Here is a 16,849-nt window from a genome sequence, read left to right as displayed (position 1 = left end):
CCTCTACATTTCTAAGTAGTCGCCATCTAGCATGTGCAGAACACTGTGCTAGACATATGTGAACAAAATAAGAGAGAAGAGCGATGATTCCTGACCCATAGCAGGGTTGTGATCATCTGGACCCTGTAGGAGGAGGAGTGAAGGGCCAGGATCAAGTCAAGGCCAGCTCGGGGATGTGCCCTGTTTAATGTGGGTGGACTGCGTGTTCACCTAGATTCTATTCCAGGAAGGCCCAGGTGTGTTCAGCAGAAATTCCTAACCATTCTGCTCAGGGGTAGAAGGTGAGCCTCTGGAACCTGAGTGGGCAGGGCCGTTCTGCTCCAGACGTGGGGAAAGTTGTGGGTTACTTTGCAGAAGGATAGGGAGAGAGAGAAGAAAAAGAGGGGAGGTGGAGTGAACCTGTGCGATGGCTGATGTTTTGTGTGTTTCATGATATGACCCACCTCGTGATATTCCAATGTTCAGTAAAGTTCAGAAATCACAGAAACTCAAGGCAGGTTGGTGTGTGTGTGTGTGTGTGAGAGAGAGAGAAAGAGGAAGAGAGAGAGAGAGAGAGAGAGTGTTGGGAGAAGGGGCTGCACTTCCCATTAGAATCAACATGAGCAGCACAAGGACAGCCCATGTGGATGTAGGATGGGGGCTGGGGGTAGAAAGTAGAAACCCATAGAATGTGCCAGGCCACAGACTGAGACCCAGCCACATTTGCACAGATCTCTGAGGGGCAGGGTAGGGTGTCTCAACCCTAAACCTCTGAGTTTCATTCTGGTAATAAGCACTTGGGTGAGAGAAAGAGGGAGGTGCCCAGGCCTCTGGTCTGCTCTCAACTGGCCATGACTGCTCCTTTCTGATGATTAATGTGGACTCTGGAAACACTGTAGGACATTTGAAAAGTCCCGAGAAGTAAACATGAAGAGAAGCCACCAGCCATTCCTCAGTCCTGAGATAGCAGCTGTGTATTTCATTTCCTTCCTTTCTTTTTATTTTCTATGTGTATGTTTGTTTACAAAGCTGGGACTGTGTTTTATTTGTATACTGTCTTTACTTGGTTTAAGTAAAAGCCACATCTCTTTTTTTTTTTTTTTAAAGATTTTATTTTTTCCCTTTTTCTCCCCAAAGCCCCCCAGTACATAGTTGTATATTCTTCATTGTGGGTCTTTCCAGTTGTGGCATGTGGGATGCTGCCTCAGCGTGGTTTGATGAGCAGTGCCATGTCCGTGTCCAGGATTCGAACCGACGAAACACTGGGCCGCCTGCAGCGGAGCGCGCGAACTTAACCACTCGGCCATGGGGCCAGCCCCAAAAGCCACATCTCTTATTCAAGGATTTTTGTACCTTCTTGCAAAAAACAGTTGATTTCAGTTATAGATATTATTGCAAGAAAAAAAATTTTTGGGGTGTGTAATCTCTGAACCAGCCTAATTTGATTCAAGTTCTTGTTTTTTTCCGTCCCATCTTGTACAACCCAGAAAGTCCTATGAGTTTGAAGACTTACTGCAGTCTTCCTCTGAGAACAGCAGGGTGGACTGGTATGCACAGACCAAGTTGGGGCTCACACGCACTTTATCGGAGGAGAACGTCTATGAAGACATTCTGGGTAAGCGGCCATGTGTCTGTGAACAGGTATATGTGTGTCTGTGAGAAAGCAGAGAGGAAATGGGGCTGGCTGCTTGAAACACACACACAAACACGCAAAGACATACATGTAGTCAAATAAATGAGAAAGCAGTGGGTGAGTGAAAGATGTGAGCGACAACAGGGCTGCAGGGGAGGAGAAGCACTAGTGATGAACAGCCATGGAGGCAGCGTGGTGCAGCGGGACACACATGGACCTGGAGCCTCTATATCCATGATGGAATCTTGGCTCTGTTACTTATTAGCTGGATGACATTGAGCCGATGACTTAACGTCTCTGAACTTCAATTCTCTCATCAGTATACTAAGGGTGATGATAGCTTCCTTGCAGGGTTGTTTGAGGACTGGAGAAAATGGCGTGCGAAATATCTTGTTTATAACAGATGTTCAGTAAATCATAGGGATTGCTGAATGATAGGAAACTAAAGACCACCCTACTCTTTCTGAAACTGTAGGAGTGTGGTGGTAAGAAGGCATCAAAATTCAGACTAAAATGAATGTCTACTGTTAAAAAAGTAACTTTAGCCTAGCTCGAAAGAATTCTTTCTGATTCCAAAGTAGGGCTTAGAGTCACAGAGTTTGTATAAAGCATTTAAATTTGGTAAGTTAAATAATCTTCTGGGAAGATCAGTTTCAGTGAGGTGTAAGCTCAGACCAGAGTCTGCACATGTTGGGGGTGGGAGCGGGAGTAGGGGAAGAAATGCGCTGGTAAGAGGCAGAAATGAGTTTGTTGACTCATGTGACCAGAACTGGTTTTGTTGTCTTCATTTCCTCTCTCTCAGGTTAGCTCCATTCTCAGTAGGTTTCCTGGGATGGCTGCCATCAGCTCCCTGGAATCCGTACCTTGTCGGGGAGAGCCTGTGTCCAGCAAGTCCCAGCAAAAATCCTGAGGCTCTGACTGGACCAGTTTAGGCCCCTTGTTCACCTTCAGAGCCCAGGAGTGCCATGCCGTGACTGGCTTAGGCTTGGGATGTGAGGCCTTCCCAGAACTGCTCACTGAGGCAGGGGTTCAGGATACTCAACTGGCTAAAGCCATGAAACTGAGGGTGGAGTTAATCTCATACTAAGTCTAAGAATGGGGATGCAGGGAGTTACCACAGTGAAAATCAAGGTCTGTTACCAAGAGGAAAGGTAAATGGATAGCAAGACAACAGACATCTCTACAACGAAAGGCCAACATGTAGGGTAGAGATCCAGTAAGGAAAACTTTCTTAATGTTTCCAGTTTCTGACCCATTGTCTTTGACCACAGATCCCCCAGTGAAGGAAAACCCTTATGAGGATGTTGAATTACACGGTCGCTGCCTGGGGAAGAAGTGTGTCTTGAACTTTCCAGGTTCTCCCACCTCTTCCATCCCTGACACGCCCACCAAGGTATGAGTCCTGGCGGGGGGGGTGGTGGGGTGCTCCCCAGCGCTGTGGTCTTGTGCAGCCTGGAGTTCTGGGTTACACTGGAATGCCAGGCCACACTCACTGCCAGGCTCCTGGATTTGTCCATCAGCTGCCTGCCTGCTCTTCCTGCCTCTGGTTCTCCCGGAACCCCTCTGCTCAACAAAGCTTCCTAAAGTATCACTTTAGCTTCTGGGTCAGAACCCTCCCAGACTAGGTGAATAAGATAGTATATCCGTATCATTCAGCTGTAAAGAAGAATGTCTGACATAAAACAAACTCTAAAATGTAAGATTGAAAGGCATGGTGCGCAAATAGTATTTTTATACTATGCCACCATTTGTGGGGTTTTTAATGAAAGAATATACACTTTTGTAAGCTCATATATGTTTGGGCACATAGAAGAATATCTCTGTGAAGATACTAAGAGTGAGTAAGTGGGCACCTCTGTGGGGTTGTCTGAGTATCTGAGTACCTGGAAGTCAGGGTAGAAGACTGACTTTTTTTGCAGAATATCCTTTGAACCTTTTGGACTTTTGTACTATATGCATATAGACAATATAACTGTATTCACATACATGATAATTTCAACCCATTGCCTACAGGACTGAGTTCCTATTCCTTAGCTTAGCATTAAGTATCCTCCATAATTGATCCCTGGGTACTCATTAGTACCTAATTTCCCACACGCCCTGCATACAAAAGCTCCCCTTCAGCCAAAGCCTGCTGACTGCCCCTCTAATACTATAGGCCTGGGATCGGCCAGAGAGTAAAGATACAGTTTATGTTGTCACTACTCAGCGCTGCCGTCGTAGTGCAGAGCAGATAGGCAATATGCAAACAAATCAGTGTGGCTGTGTTCCAACAAAACTTTATTTATGGACACTGAAATTTGAATTTTTTATAATTCTCATGTGTCATGAAATATTATTTTTTCAGCCATTTAAAAAATGTAAAACCTATTCTTAGCTCATGGCCTGTACAAAAACAGGTGGTGGGCGAGATGAGGCCCACAGGCTGTAATTTGCACACTCCCGCGCTAGGTCATTTCCACCTCTGCCCTTGGCTCCTCCCATCCTTTAAGGCCCAGCTTAGTCATGTCTCCTTCAGGAAGCTTACAGGCCCTCCCAGCCCCTGGGATTTTTCCCCCCTCCTTGCCTCAGTGGGCTAAGAATTCTTTTCACACCAAATTGTGTAAGTTGCCTTATGACATCTCTTACTTCCATGATTTGGATTCACATTTAAGTCATATGATACAGTCGTGCATTGCATAACGACGAATACCCATTCTGAGAAATGTATCATTAGGTGATTTTGTCATTGTGCGAACTTACACAAACCTGGACAGTATAGCCTAATACACACCTAAGCTATATGGTACTAATCTTATGGGACCACCATCGTATATGTGGTCCGTGTTGACCAAAACATCGTTATGCGGCACATGACTGTATGTCTTAAAAATAGCTCCCCAACTAGATTGTAAATTCTTCAAGGTCAGAAAGGATATATTCTGTTTGTGTCTCCTATAAGTAGTTGTTATACAATGTTTAGTTGTGGAAGAAATTAAATAAAAGAAGGCCAAATTCAGGCTGCAAGAGTCCATTTGAATCCCATTGCGAGGATCTGTTTCCAGCCTGAGAAAAGAAGCCACCTTCCTCTCTGGGCTCCGTGTGAGGTCAGCATTTGCTGGCGGCTGGGGGATTCCGGACACGAAGCGTGCCTTTTGTGCTTGATGGTCGCAAAGGGACTCGTTCTGCCAGCAGTCTTCCTGAAGAGAATTGAAGGTAGAACCTATCATGTAGGGTGGATCTTACCATCCCAGGTCAATTGCTACAATACTGACCGAAACCAATTAACTGCTGTTTTCTCCTCCTCTGCAGGAGTGCCGTCATGATTATCCATGACAACTGGTAATTAGAAAATAGTTTCTACTTGTCTTTGAAATGTGTTGTTTTTGTTTCCATTGAAATATGGATGTCTTTAACATTTAATGGATAAGCCTGGCTTAGAAGAAGATGGAAGGCTGTCACCCCAAGTCTGTCCCCTTCACGTCCTACCCCGCTCTCCACTTCATGTGGGGAGTACACTACGTCACCTCTTAGGAACAATGAAAAACATCTGCCCAAATCAGCTCTGCATTCAGAGCCAGGTGCTCCTCCCTAATTCCAGAAAACAAAGGCTCCACAGCCCTTTTCTTCCCCTTCCTGCCAGGCTAGAGAAATCCTAGGTCCTCTGTCTCCAAAACAGCTAAACATAGTAGGTAATCAGGTCAATGGGATCTTGAAGTCCAGAGGCAGCTATCCTGCAGAAAGATAATCCAGTGGCCCAGTGCACGTGTCTGATTGCTTCTGATACTTCTAGGCTATTTTGGACCTTTGCACGTCATCAGCAAGACTCTGTGTCCATGCTTGTTCCTCTGCTCTGCCACCTCTGGGTGTCTGGTTTGTGCTCCCACTCTGAGGGACAGCAGTGGACTTCTCCGCTTCCTCCGTTTAGCTCAGCAAATGTTCCTGGAGCATCTGCCACATGTGGGCTGCATCTGGGACCTTGGAGCTTGCTGAAGCAGTCCCTCTGTGGCAACTGTCTCTGCCAGCCACAGAAAGGTCCTAAGACTTCTTTGGGGATTTTCATTTCATTACATCGTGCCTGGTCCCAGTAGAGAGGTAAGGGTCAGTGAGACAGACTTTCCTCAGAAGGGAGTAGACACGCAGCCAGGGCAGATGCTAATGCTTAGAAACGCGCAATGCAAGCTCCCGAGAAGGGGCCGTTTTCTTTTCTTGTTAACACTTGTAGCCCACTTAGACTAGTGCCTGCAACATAGGTACTATTTATTTATGTTTGTTAAATATATAGAATTATGCTTTTCAGTATGTGTTCTTTTAAAAAATAACCTTATTTTCTGAAAATAGAGCATTCTCGTAAAAAATTTAGAAATACCGAAAAGTGTAATGAAGAAAATAAAACATCCATAATTGAGGGTTTTAATTTTTTCTTTATGCTCACCTGTATTTTTTTCTGTAATAGATTGTTATTGTGTCTGTGTGTATATGTGTGCGTGTGCTTTAAAGGTCTTTTTAAAAGTTGCATGTAATCCCAACACCTAAAGATAACCACTGTTAACACTGGTTTATTTCTCATACAGGCTGCCTTACACTGTATGTTTGTGTGTGTGTGTTTGTGCATCTGTGTGTATAAAAAAAAGATTTGGGGTGATATTGTTAAACAGTTTTGCTGTTCTTTTTTATTTATCATGAATATTTCTCCATGTTATTAATTTCTTTTTAAATACAATTTTATTGCCTGCATGATTTTCCATTATTTTAGTGTAATGTCCCAATTGTTGGAATGTGTGTGTATGCCTGTCTCTATATTTCTGTATATGTATATTTAAGGGAGTGTCTGTGTATTTACATAAATATGTGTACCTGTGGGCATAATGAACAAATGTGTACGTTTGTGTGAAAGATATCTGAGTACTTCTTGGAGGAGCCCTCTGTAGAAGAGAATAGGAATGAGGTTGAAACAGGTAAGGAGAAGATGGGATATTTTATATTAAGGACCTTTTTAGTCTCCGGCTGTCAGTGTCTCTTGAGGCAGTAGGATAGGGACAGTAGAGGACAGGAGAGAGCTACCATTCACAGATAAGAAGGGTGACTCAACCCCCCGCTTGAGTCCAGGTCATTTCCCTCTGGGGAGGCACGCAGCTTCCTTGCAGCCTCTTCGTCCCCACCAAGATGTCGCCTGGCCAGGGCCCATCACACTTGGTCTCCTGAAATAACTCCAGAGGCTTCAACAGAAGGTCTTTGTCTGCTTTTCCACTCTTGGACATTACAGATCTTTGGTTGTGTCCGTTGTGAATCCAGTATCTCTAAGATTAGGGAGACTCTGTGAGCCTCTGTGACAGAGCTGGGCCCCAGAGGTTACTCCATAGAGACGCAGTGCGACTGGGCGTGTTATCATCAGGGCATGTTGGTGAGGCTCTCTGATCAAAAGCTGGAATCTTCTCTGGACCACAGGCTGACACAGTCATCCTTAGGGTCCTGTAGTGACTCCCCTGTTATACTGTAGTTCAGGTTTGGCAAACTACTGGTCACCTGATATTTTATAAATCAACTTTTATTGGAACGTAACCATGCTCACTCGTTTACGTATTGTCCATGGCTGCTTTTGTACTATAATGGCAGAGTTGAGAGTTGTGACAGAGAGAGTATGGGCCACAAAACCTAAAATTTTTACTTGTCTGGCCTTAAAGAAAAAGCTTGCTGACCCCTGCTAAGATTCCAAGATTCATACCCTCACTATCAAAGTCCTTCCAGACAATTAGGTGTCTTCATTGTTTTGTTGTCTCTTCTATCTATTTCACTGCACCTACTCAAAGCCGTGACGACTTGGGTCAAATGGGCCTTCCTCACCTCTCTGCCTCTTCTGAGATTGTGCTGTATGCTTGATAATGCTCTCCCCACAGCCCACTAAGTCTTCTCCTTTTATCAGTTAAGTAGCTACTGAAATTCCACTCCCTCATGAAAGCTCCCTGGACATTTGGTGGCTTATTTTGGGCGCTCCAGAACATTCCCAGAGCCCCTTTCTCCAGCAGTGTGACCACTGGGAGATGCAGCCCCTGCACAACCTCCACCAGGTCTCTTGACACCCTTTAGAAAGTTGTGTGCCGTGTTTTGCTTCCTTCTCTGTTTTCTTTCTTCTCAGAACTTTTCATAGGTAAAATAGTTGAACAAACACTATCACAATCTAAATCTCTAATGAAAACAGATACCTGCTTTTTGCCAACAATTTGGTGAGATTCCAATGCAGTGAAAGAATTGGAGCCATTTCCTTGGACTTCATTGCAAATAGAATTTGGTCTTTAAGAAGGGTCATCGTTATTCCTTCTTCTTGTGCCAGTTTAATTATTAGGATGCCCACAGTGAGCAAACCATGTTGGCTGCTTCTTCTCGGGGCTTGTGGTACTAAGCAGTTGCTCCCTGTGGGCCCACGATACAACATCGGATCAGGCCACTTAGAAGGCTAGAAGTCTTTATTCCTGGAAGTCTTTAAAAAGGCTCCAAAGTTATTGTTACAAACTCCTTGGAACTAAACAAGAATATATAAATGACTGGCACAAAATAAGACTATCCTATGAGAGTTTAAGATATTGTAAATGTGGGCTTGTTGATAGAGAAAGAAAGGCTCATTCATTAAATGGAATAGAAATATATTAGCTTGGAAAAAATCGATTTAGAGTAACATACAATAAAATAACTTACTGATGGATTAATGAATAAAACATGTTCAAAATAAACTAATAAAAGAAGAACATGGAATTAAATATTTATTAAACCCCTAAGAAGATATAGATTTTCTAGGCAAAGATGAAATCACTCACAAAGGAAAAGGTGAGCAGATTTTCATATATAAAAATGTTATGTGAAAAATTCCACATAACCAAGATAAAAATACAAACAAACCACGCAGAAAAACACACCTGCAGCAAAACTGACAAATAGTTCGTATCTGTTCTGTCTAGAGAGCTCATCCAAATTCATAAGAAAGACGCTAAGATCCCAAAAGATAAATAGGCGAAGAACATAAACAATATACTTGAGAAAAATTCAGTTAGCACATCAAAGTATGAAAAATGTCAATGTCATAAGAGGAAGGAAGAGAAATAACTTACATTGAATGTCTAGTGTATCCCAGGCACTCTGCTAGGTGCTTTATGCACCCGTACCTCGTCTAATTCAGTAATAAACTTTGAAAAAGAGACTTTACATCTATATTTATAGTATGTAAAATGTGAGTCCTGGATGTACCTTTAGAAAACATATAGTCCAAGTAGTTCTTTTATTTTATCAATATTTCTTATTTTAGTGAATAGTTAATACATTCATATAGTTCAAAATTTAAGGAGTATGAAAGGTATTTAGTGAAAAGTCTTCCTCTCACCACGTCCCTCTATTTCTCTCTCCTAGAGCAACCACTGTCAGTTTCTTGTGTATCCTTCCAGAACTCTCCTACGCATATACCAGCAGAATAGCTCCTTAAAACACACACACAAACACACACAAATATCAGCATACTGTATCAATTATTCTACACCTTGCTTTTTATGCTTAACAATATGTATCTGAAAGAAGCTTCCATATCAGTACATTGAGGTTTTTTTTACACCTGCATTGTATTCCACTGGATGGATGTACCATAATTTATTTGACCAGCCTCTACTAATGGATATATTTTGTGTTTACAAGGCGTGACAGTATTCAATATACTTTGCACGATGTAACTTTCCTTATACGATATAACTTTGCACAAGTATATCAGTAGGGTAAATTCCTAGAGGTGGGCTTGCTGGATCAAAGGGTATATGCCTTTGTAATTTTGTTGGTACTGCTAGATTGCCCCCCTTAGAGTTGGACCAATTTCCAGACCCACCAAGTTTTAGTCCCAGCAACTGTATATGAAAGTGTGAAAGTCACATTTTCCCCTTACTTTCACTAACACAGTGAGTTATCAAATTTTTTATCTTTGCCAATCTTTGAGTAAAAAATATTTCTTCAGTGGAGTTTTAATTTTCTTTTCTCTTATGAGTGAAGCTAAGAATCTTTTTATATATCTAAGAACCAGTGTATCTCCCTTTCTATAAACTCTCTATATTCTTACCTTCTGCCAGTTTTTCTTTTTTCTTTTTTTTTTTTTATTAATGTTATGATAGATTACAACCTTGTGAGATTTCAGTTGTACATTTTTGTTAGTCATGTTGTGGGTACACCACTTCCCCCTCCGTACCCTCCCCCCACCCCCCCTTTTCCCTGGTAACCACCGATCAGATCTCCTTCTCAATATACTAATTTCCACCTATGAGTGGAGTCATATAGAGTTCGTCTTTCTCTGACTGACTTATTTCGCTTAACATAATGCCCTCGAGGTCCATCCACGTTGTTGTGAATGGGCCAATTTCGTCTTTTTTTTTGGCTGAGTAGTATTCCATTGTGTATATATACCACATCTTCTTTATCCAATCATCAGTTTCTGTCTGCCAGTTTTTCTTTTGAATTGTTAGTCTTTTTCTCATTAATTTGCAGTATATCTTTTCTATGTTGTAAGTTGTAAATTGTTTTTACCACTTTTTTGTTTGCCTTTGACCTTAAAGCACCTCACTTTTAGAATAAGATCCTAAAGCCCAGAGAGGTGACTTCCTTGTATAGGGGACATGCAGCTTGCCAGCAGTAGGGTCAAAGCTAGGCTCAGGTCTTGTAACTCCCAGTCCAGCATGTCTTGGATTACTAGAAAGCCTCATCCATAAAGGTAAGAGGTTGAGCCAGGTGAATTCCCACTTATCCAAAAAGAGAGATGAATTAGATCTACATGTTATGTCATACTAATTTTCCATAATTAGATGATGTTTACTGAGCACTTACTAGTGTAGGTAAACTCAACATACCCTGGGAACGTAGACCGCTTCCCTTCTCAACCTCATGGCCTCTGGCACTGGCACCACCAGTATCTCCCAGTTAGTCCCTCTGTAGTTATTTACTCTTCTTTTCTCACTTCCCTTCACAGCAGTCATTGTCCAAACCTGCTTTTTTCCGGCAAAATTCAGAGAGGAGGAACTTCAAACTGCTGGACACTAGGAAGCTGAGTCGGGATGGAACTGGGTCCCCTTACAAAATCAGCCCCCCGTCCACTCCCAGCAGCCCTGATGACACTTTCTTCAACCTTGGAGATCCTCAGAATGGCAGGAAGAAGAGAAAGATACCCAAGGTAAGGCTTGCAACCAGCTTCGTGTTCAGATATATACTCCCCCTGCCCTGCAGAGGAAGGCTGCAGAGGAGCCTGGGCAGGGAACCAATCACTGGGCCCTTGTCTGCCTGCTTCGTCTCAGGCCAGGGGAAAGCCAGCAGGCTCGGATGTCCAGGCCTTTGTCATAATAATTCTTGTGGTCCTGTAGCCTTCCTCTTAGTCAGCCTTCTCCCAGCCTAATCTCCTCTTCTGATCCTAGACTGTGTTTCCAATGCCCAGGCTCCAAAGGCCACGTCCTCCTCATTCATGGCCTCAAAAAGTAGAGTTCCATCCATCGTGCTCTAACTCAGACTCTGTCAGTGCCCGCTGCAGAGGTCAAAGTGGAGCCTGTGCTCTGAGGAAGCACTTGTCAAAAATATAATTTCCAGGCTCTTTTCAGTCCCAAAGGTGAAATGTGCCCAGTGGCTTGGATATGCATCCTCGTGTGTCTGCTAGTGATTAAATGGCCTTTTGCCCGGTTCCAGCCCTGCAGTGCCGCTCATTCTTTATTGGCCAGTTAGGTACAGGAAGTATTAGAGCAGGGATTCTTACTTTCAGAGTCCAAGATGGGCTTTAGGGGGGGTCACGAAACCCATAAAATTGTGTATAACCTTATGTGGATGGATTTAGGGGGATGGGAGGAAGGCGAGGAGACTGCATATAGGTTTCATCAGATTTCTCAAAGTGGCCCATTGACCTGAAAACAAGTCAAGGGACATCTTCACAAGCTGGTTCCTCCTGACACCGTTTGGTTAACCAGTGTTTTGAGCTTCACCATCTCTGCCTCCAACCTTCTTATTCAAGTGAATTTAAGTTACCTTGAGCATCAGAGTGCATTCTGAAGGGTAAGGGCCGTTAGGGTCAGGTGGTTGGGAAAAGACCTAAAACTCTGATGGGGGTTGTAAGTGGAACAAGCCTTGTTTTGTGGATGGACAGCAGAGAGGGGCCAAGGTGGGAGCCAGGCCTCATTCCCTCCATGCTGCCCTGCTTCTGCCTTGCCCTGCCCAGGGCGCAGTGCGGGTTGCTTAGCGATTATTGGAAGTTTGCTGACTGAGCTCCCTCTAACACGTGGACCCCAGTCTCTTTCTGTCCTGGCAGAGTCACTCTCGTATCTCCCTTTGGCTGCCTTCTAGTCACTGTCCTGCACTGTCATTATAGCTGCTCATGAGGACCCCACAGTGAGTTCTCAAGCCACTCCCTTAACTCCCCATCTGCTTGTTCTGGCATGGTTCATACGTGTGTGTAATGTCAAAAACCTACAGTTGTAGAAGAATGAAGGTGGCTATTAACGTCTATACAGCCTCACTATTATTTTAGCAAGTTAAACAGGAATCATCAAATGAATTAGCTGTTAGGTTAAAAGAGCTTTGATACAATTCGAAGTTTGAGTGTGTGATCCCTTACTAAGCATTGAACCTCTATCTCCGGCCCCCACACTTTCGCCCATCACTGCCCTTATACTATGTTAATATTTTTGAAAGATTTTTTTAGATTAAGGGAAAAAGAATATATGTGCGCATTTTGTGTGAAAGTAGAGAGGTGACGAGAAAGGTGGAACTCTGTTTCTGTATATGTGTTGTGTCTGCACATGCAGCAGTCTATCCCTTTCAGCTTATTGCCTGGAATTAAAGTGAGTTGCCACGGCTTAAGTAATACACAGTGGCCTTAGCAAATAGGCTTTGCCAGGCATAACCAAACCAAGAGAAAAATCAGCATGTTTTATCTGTCACTTTTACAACAACAACAAAATCTTATTAAAACTTTAATCATAAAGATAAAATACACAATTCTTTAAAGAAATGTTTGAAAAGAAAGCAAATCACTAATTACCATTAGTCTCATTAATCCTCAGTTTTGTCACTTGTTCCTTAATCTTAACCCAGGTTTATCCCCACTCTTGAGTACTGTGTTTCTTTCTTTCAAAATGCTCTGAATCCTTTAGTTGAAGTCAAAGCTTCTTTACTGGGTACCTTCATGACTTTATGTTCTGGAACCCCAAACCATTTGCTATCCAAACCTTGCTTGTGTGTTTTTATCTAGCAAGGAGGATTTAATGGTCTAATCACAGCTCGTCAGACAATGGGTTGCCTGGTTTTCCTTAAGCTGCCTCTACTGTAAGCGTCCCTTCTGGCCATGTGGATGCTTCCCTTGCTCTCTCCCTGCTTCAGCTCTGAGAGGAGTCAGGGTCCCAGTGGGGGAGAGGAGAAAGGACAAGACAGCCCTTCTCTGTGTTTTTTCTAGCAACTGTGTACTTTCACTAATCTGGCAACTGAAGCAGAGCTGTTAATCACCAGCAGTGTGCTGTCCTCAGGGTTCATGAAACACTGAGACATCTTTTATAGTGGGAAGCGGCTGCCGCGCTGTCTCGCTTCCTGCCTTTCTCAGCGCGCTTTAGCAGGTCTGTGTGAAATCCATTGCTTTTCTTCAGCAACACCACAGGTGGAATTAGATACCAGATGATTCTTTGTCTGAAACAGACTATCTTTCTTTTCATTCTAAATTGAGGTTTAATTGGCATACAGTATATTAGTTTCAGGTATACACATAATGATTCGATATTTGTGTATATTGAGAAATGATCACCACAATTAGTCTAGTTAGCATCCGTCACCATACTTAGTTACAAAAATTTTTCTTGTGATGAGAACTTTTAAGATTTATTCTCTTATCAATTTTCAAATATGCAATACAATATTATTAATGATAGTCCCCATGCTTGAAACAGACTATCTTCCAAATGAGCTTATAGTTAAAAATATTTTTTTCAACTTAAAAATAAGTTTCTAAAAAGGCCAATGCATCTAGTACAGAACACTTTTAAAAGAACAAAACTTATCTCCTGTTAAAGTACAATTATGTGAAAGCATGTTTAAAGATTTTCTCTCTGGGGAAAATTTTTTTAAATAAAAAGGAACGAAGATTTATTGGCTGAAGTATATATGGCTTCCCACATATTCCATAACCTGATTTAAAGTGAGAAAACCCTTCTCTGTCACATTCTTGCTGCTACTCACATAGCGCTCATGAATGGTCTTGTGTGATAGTTACGAATGCTTCTTGGCCCTCCCTGTTAGCATGTAAGTGCCCTGAGAAGGAGTGCCACGTCCATCTGTCTTCTTATCCCCCACGGCTTCTAGCAAAATCTCTTGCACATAGGAGATGCTTAGTATTCATTCAACAAATTCACAATCAACAAATATTTATTGAGTACCTCCTGTGTGCCAGGCGCTGTTCTATCCCGTACGGGTACTGTTACAGCAGTAAACAAAAGTGACAAAAATCCCTGCCCCCGAAGCTCACAGTCTAGTGTTCATTGTAGTTGAATAAACAGAAGGATGTTAACTATGGTAACTGTCTTCTTTCTAGTTATTTTTAGATATTTTGGGGGGAAATTTTGAATGAGTTTAAAGATTTCTTTCTCCCCAAAAAGCACTTTGACCTAGGAACTCATTTGTTTATTTATGTTTTTTAAATTGTGGTAAAATACACATCTAATTTACCATGTCAACCATTTTTAAGTGTACGATTCAGTGACATTAAGTAGATTCACATTGTTGCACAACCATCACCACCATCCATCTCCAGAACTTTTTCATCTCCCCAGCTGAAACTGTGCACCCGTTAAACACTAACTCCCCATTTCCTCTACCCCAGCCCCTGGCAACCACCGTTTCACTTTCCGTCTCTATGAATTTGCGTATTCTAGGTACCTCACATAAATGGAATCGTACAGTATTTGTTTTTTGGGGACTGGCTTATTTCACTTCATATAATGTCCTCAAGGTTCATCCATGTTGGAGCATATGACAGGATTTCCTTCCTTTTTAAGGCTGAATAGTATTCCATTATATATAGGTATCACATTTTGTTTATCCGTTCATCCATTGATGGACATTTGGGTTGTTTCCACGTCTTGGCTGTTGTGAATACTAGCAACGCATTTATATGGTGTCTTCTTCCAGGGGAAATGGGGTTAGCATTAATATCCCAATGGTTAGAACACATGCGAAAAGACTAGAAGGCCGGTTCAGGGATGTGAGCTCTGAAGGAAAAGGGGGGTTTGTAAGAGCAAATATAAATGCCACATGGCAGGGATTTGGTGGTGAAAGTAGAGACCTCATTCAGGTTAGATTCATGGTTAGAGATGAGGAGTTCACAAAGAGAGCAGGCACAGCCAGGGCCGGGCCCCCGCCCGTCAGGAGCCAGAGTGTGCAGGTGTCCGAGATACGGCAGGGCAGTCTCAGTAGCAGTCTGCAGAGCCAGAGGGACAGGGCCCAGGCCCACCACAAGGAGACCTTGAGAATAAGCCACCCTCCTCTCTGGGCGGGCCAGTGCTCCGGCTTGTGAAGAGGAGCTAGTGAGCTATGTTGGGGAGTGGATCAGAGGAGTGGAGGGCAGAGATGGGGATTGGCAACACCTTGTCCACTGCACCCACCTGGGTACCTACCATCCAGTTTACCGTAGCACATCCCTTCTTCTGTTCTTCCCAATGCATAAAAGAATGTAAAACTTTTCAAGTCAGCTTAAAAACACAGTTCCCCTTTAAAATCGCTAGTTTGCCTCAACTGTGCATGGGTAGACTTGCCTTTCCCCCAACTTGGTGGAACCCGGGAAGCTCCCACCTTTGACAGTTGCAGGGGGTGCTGTGAATCCTGGTGGGAGGTAACCCAGGGCTTCCATCACCAGACTGTTCTGCCATAGTCAGCCTGGAAAATGTGCCTCTGAGTAGTGGTGTCTGTTGACTTGGCACTAGGAGAGGTCGTGAAAGGCCCCACAAGTCTGGAGTGAGTGTTCCTCTGTGGAAAGGGCAGCGTGTCGGGTACATGGCACCACTCCATGCAGTCTCCAGCTAGGACTCAAGATCCACCATAATCCCTGCTCCCTTCCCACCCGGGGCTTCTCAGACGTTCCTTGGCATGGTTCCCATGGAAGGGGCTCTGCCTGGGAACATTTTTTTTTTTTTTTGGTATCTCTTTCTTTTCTTTTGTTTTGGGAGCAAAAGCTCCTTCCCAAACCACAGTGACATCGCTGTATCACAGTGAGAGCAGCCATCGCACCATTAGCCAATGAAATCTTCTCCCTCTGTGTCTCAGCTGGATGTGTTAGCATATTTAGACAACACCCGCCCACACATCAGTGAGGCTGGCAGCCTCCTTTAGTGTTCTTGACAGCCATGTTCCCGTCTGACAGAAAAGAGTGATTGAAAGACACCGGTAGGCTGGTGGGAGATGTCTCCTCCAGCCCCGTTTCCCTGGCCCTCCATCATCCTAGCAGCAAACGGGCAGCGGAGGAATCCCAGCTGCACGTGGGGAGGAGGCTGCTAACACTGGCTTGTCTTCTGGTATCTGGCAGCTGGTATTGCGAATCAATGCCGTTTATGAGGCACGGAGAGGAAAGAAGCGGGTGAAGAGGCTGTCCCAGTCAACAGAGAGCAACTCAGGAAAAGGTAGGACCCCCCACAAGAATCTGAAAACACATTCTTCCTGCAAGTGGCTTCCTGTTGTTTGGAGTCGGCTCACTAAGGAGGACAACAAGTTGGTGCTTTGTAAATGTCTCCCACTGTCCTCGGGCCAGTTGAAGAGCCCAGAGCCCAGCCTGGTGGCATGTCTTCTGGGCCTCTTTCCCTGTCCATCCATCAAGTCAGTCCAGTGCTGCATGCGCTGACCTCACCATGGGCACAATCTCCTTTGCTCAGCATGCATAAAAGGGGCCAGTATCTTTTGCTGTAATTTTTAATATAGGTACCATCTGAACTAGAGCCAAATTAATTTGGAAATACATTTAGTTGGACAAATGACATGGTTTGTCCATTTTTTTTTAAATAGACAAAAAGAAAACACCCCCTCTGAACTAGAAATCTTTGATTTGTGTTACCGCATGGAAAAAGTTTCCTGCATTCGAACTCACATTTGCAACTTTTTTTTTTTTTTTTGGTCTAGTGACAGATGAGAACAGTGAATCTGACAGTGACACCGAGGAGAAGCTGAAAGGTGAGAAGAGCAGTTGCTGTGCAGGGTGCATGCAGGTGACTAGGAAGCTACAAGGATGGC

The 16,849-nt window shown here is 43.5% G+C and overlaps 1 protein-coding gene across 5 annotated transcripts in view; it reads left to right on the top strand.

The window, feature by feature from the left end:
* DENND2A (DENN domain containing 2A) overlaps window positions 1-16,849 on the top strand; it is a 94,288-nt gene that overhangs the window by 42,116 nt on the left and 35,323 nt on the right. For 4 of the 5 annotated variants that reach the window (XM_044774906.2, XM_044774837.2, XM_044774878.2 and 1 more), the window contains 5 exons: window positions 1,467-1,594; window positions 2,884-3,005; window positions 10,581-10,781; window positions 16,152-16,245; window positions 16,739-16,789. In XM_044774906.2, coding sequence (XP_044630841.2) covers window positions 1,467-1,594; window positions 2,884-3,005; window positions 10,581-10,781; window positions 16,152-16,245; window positions 16,739-16,789 — 596 coding nt within the window. The remainder of the gene's footprint in view (window positions 1-1,466; window positions 1,595-2,883; window positions 3,006-10,580; window positions 10,782-16,151; window positions 16,246-16,738; window positions 16,790-16,849) is intronic. The other variant, XM_044774809.2, reaches the window with a different exon arrangement.

Source organism: Equus asinus, chromosome 1 (genome assembly GCF_041296235.1).
Source record: "Equus asinus isolate D_3611 breed Donkey chromosome 1, EquAss-T2T_v2, whole genome shotgun sequence".
In the NCBI taxonomy this organism is placed as follows: domain Eukaryota; kingdom Metazoa; phylum Chordata; class Mammalia; order Perissodactyla; family Equidae; genus Equus; species Equus asinus.
Note: the sequence above shows the minus strand (reverse complement) of the source record. Positions and strands in the feature narration are given on the sequence as shown.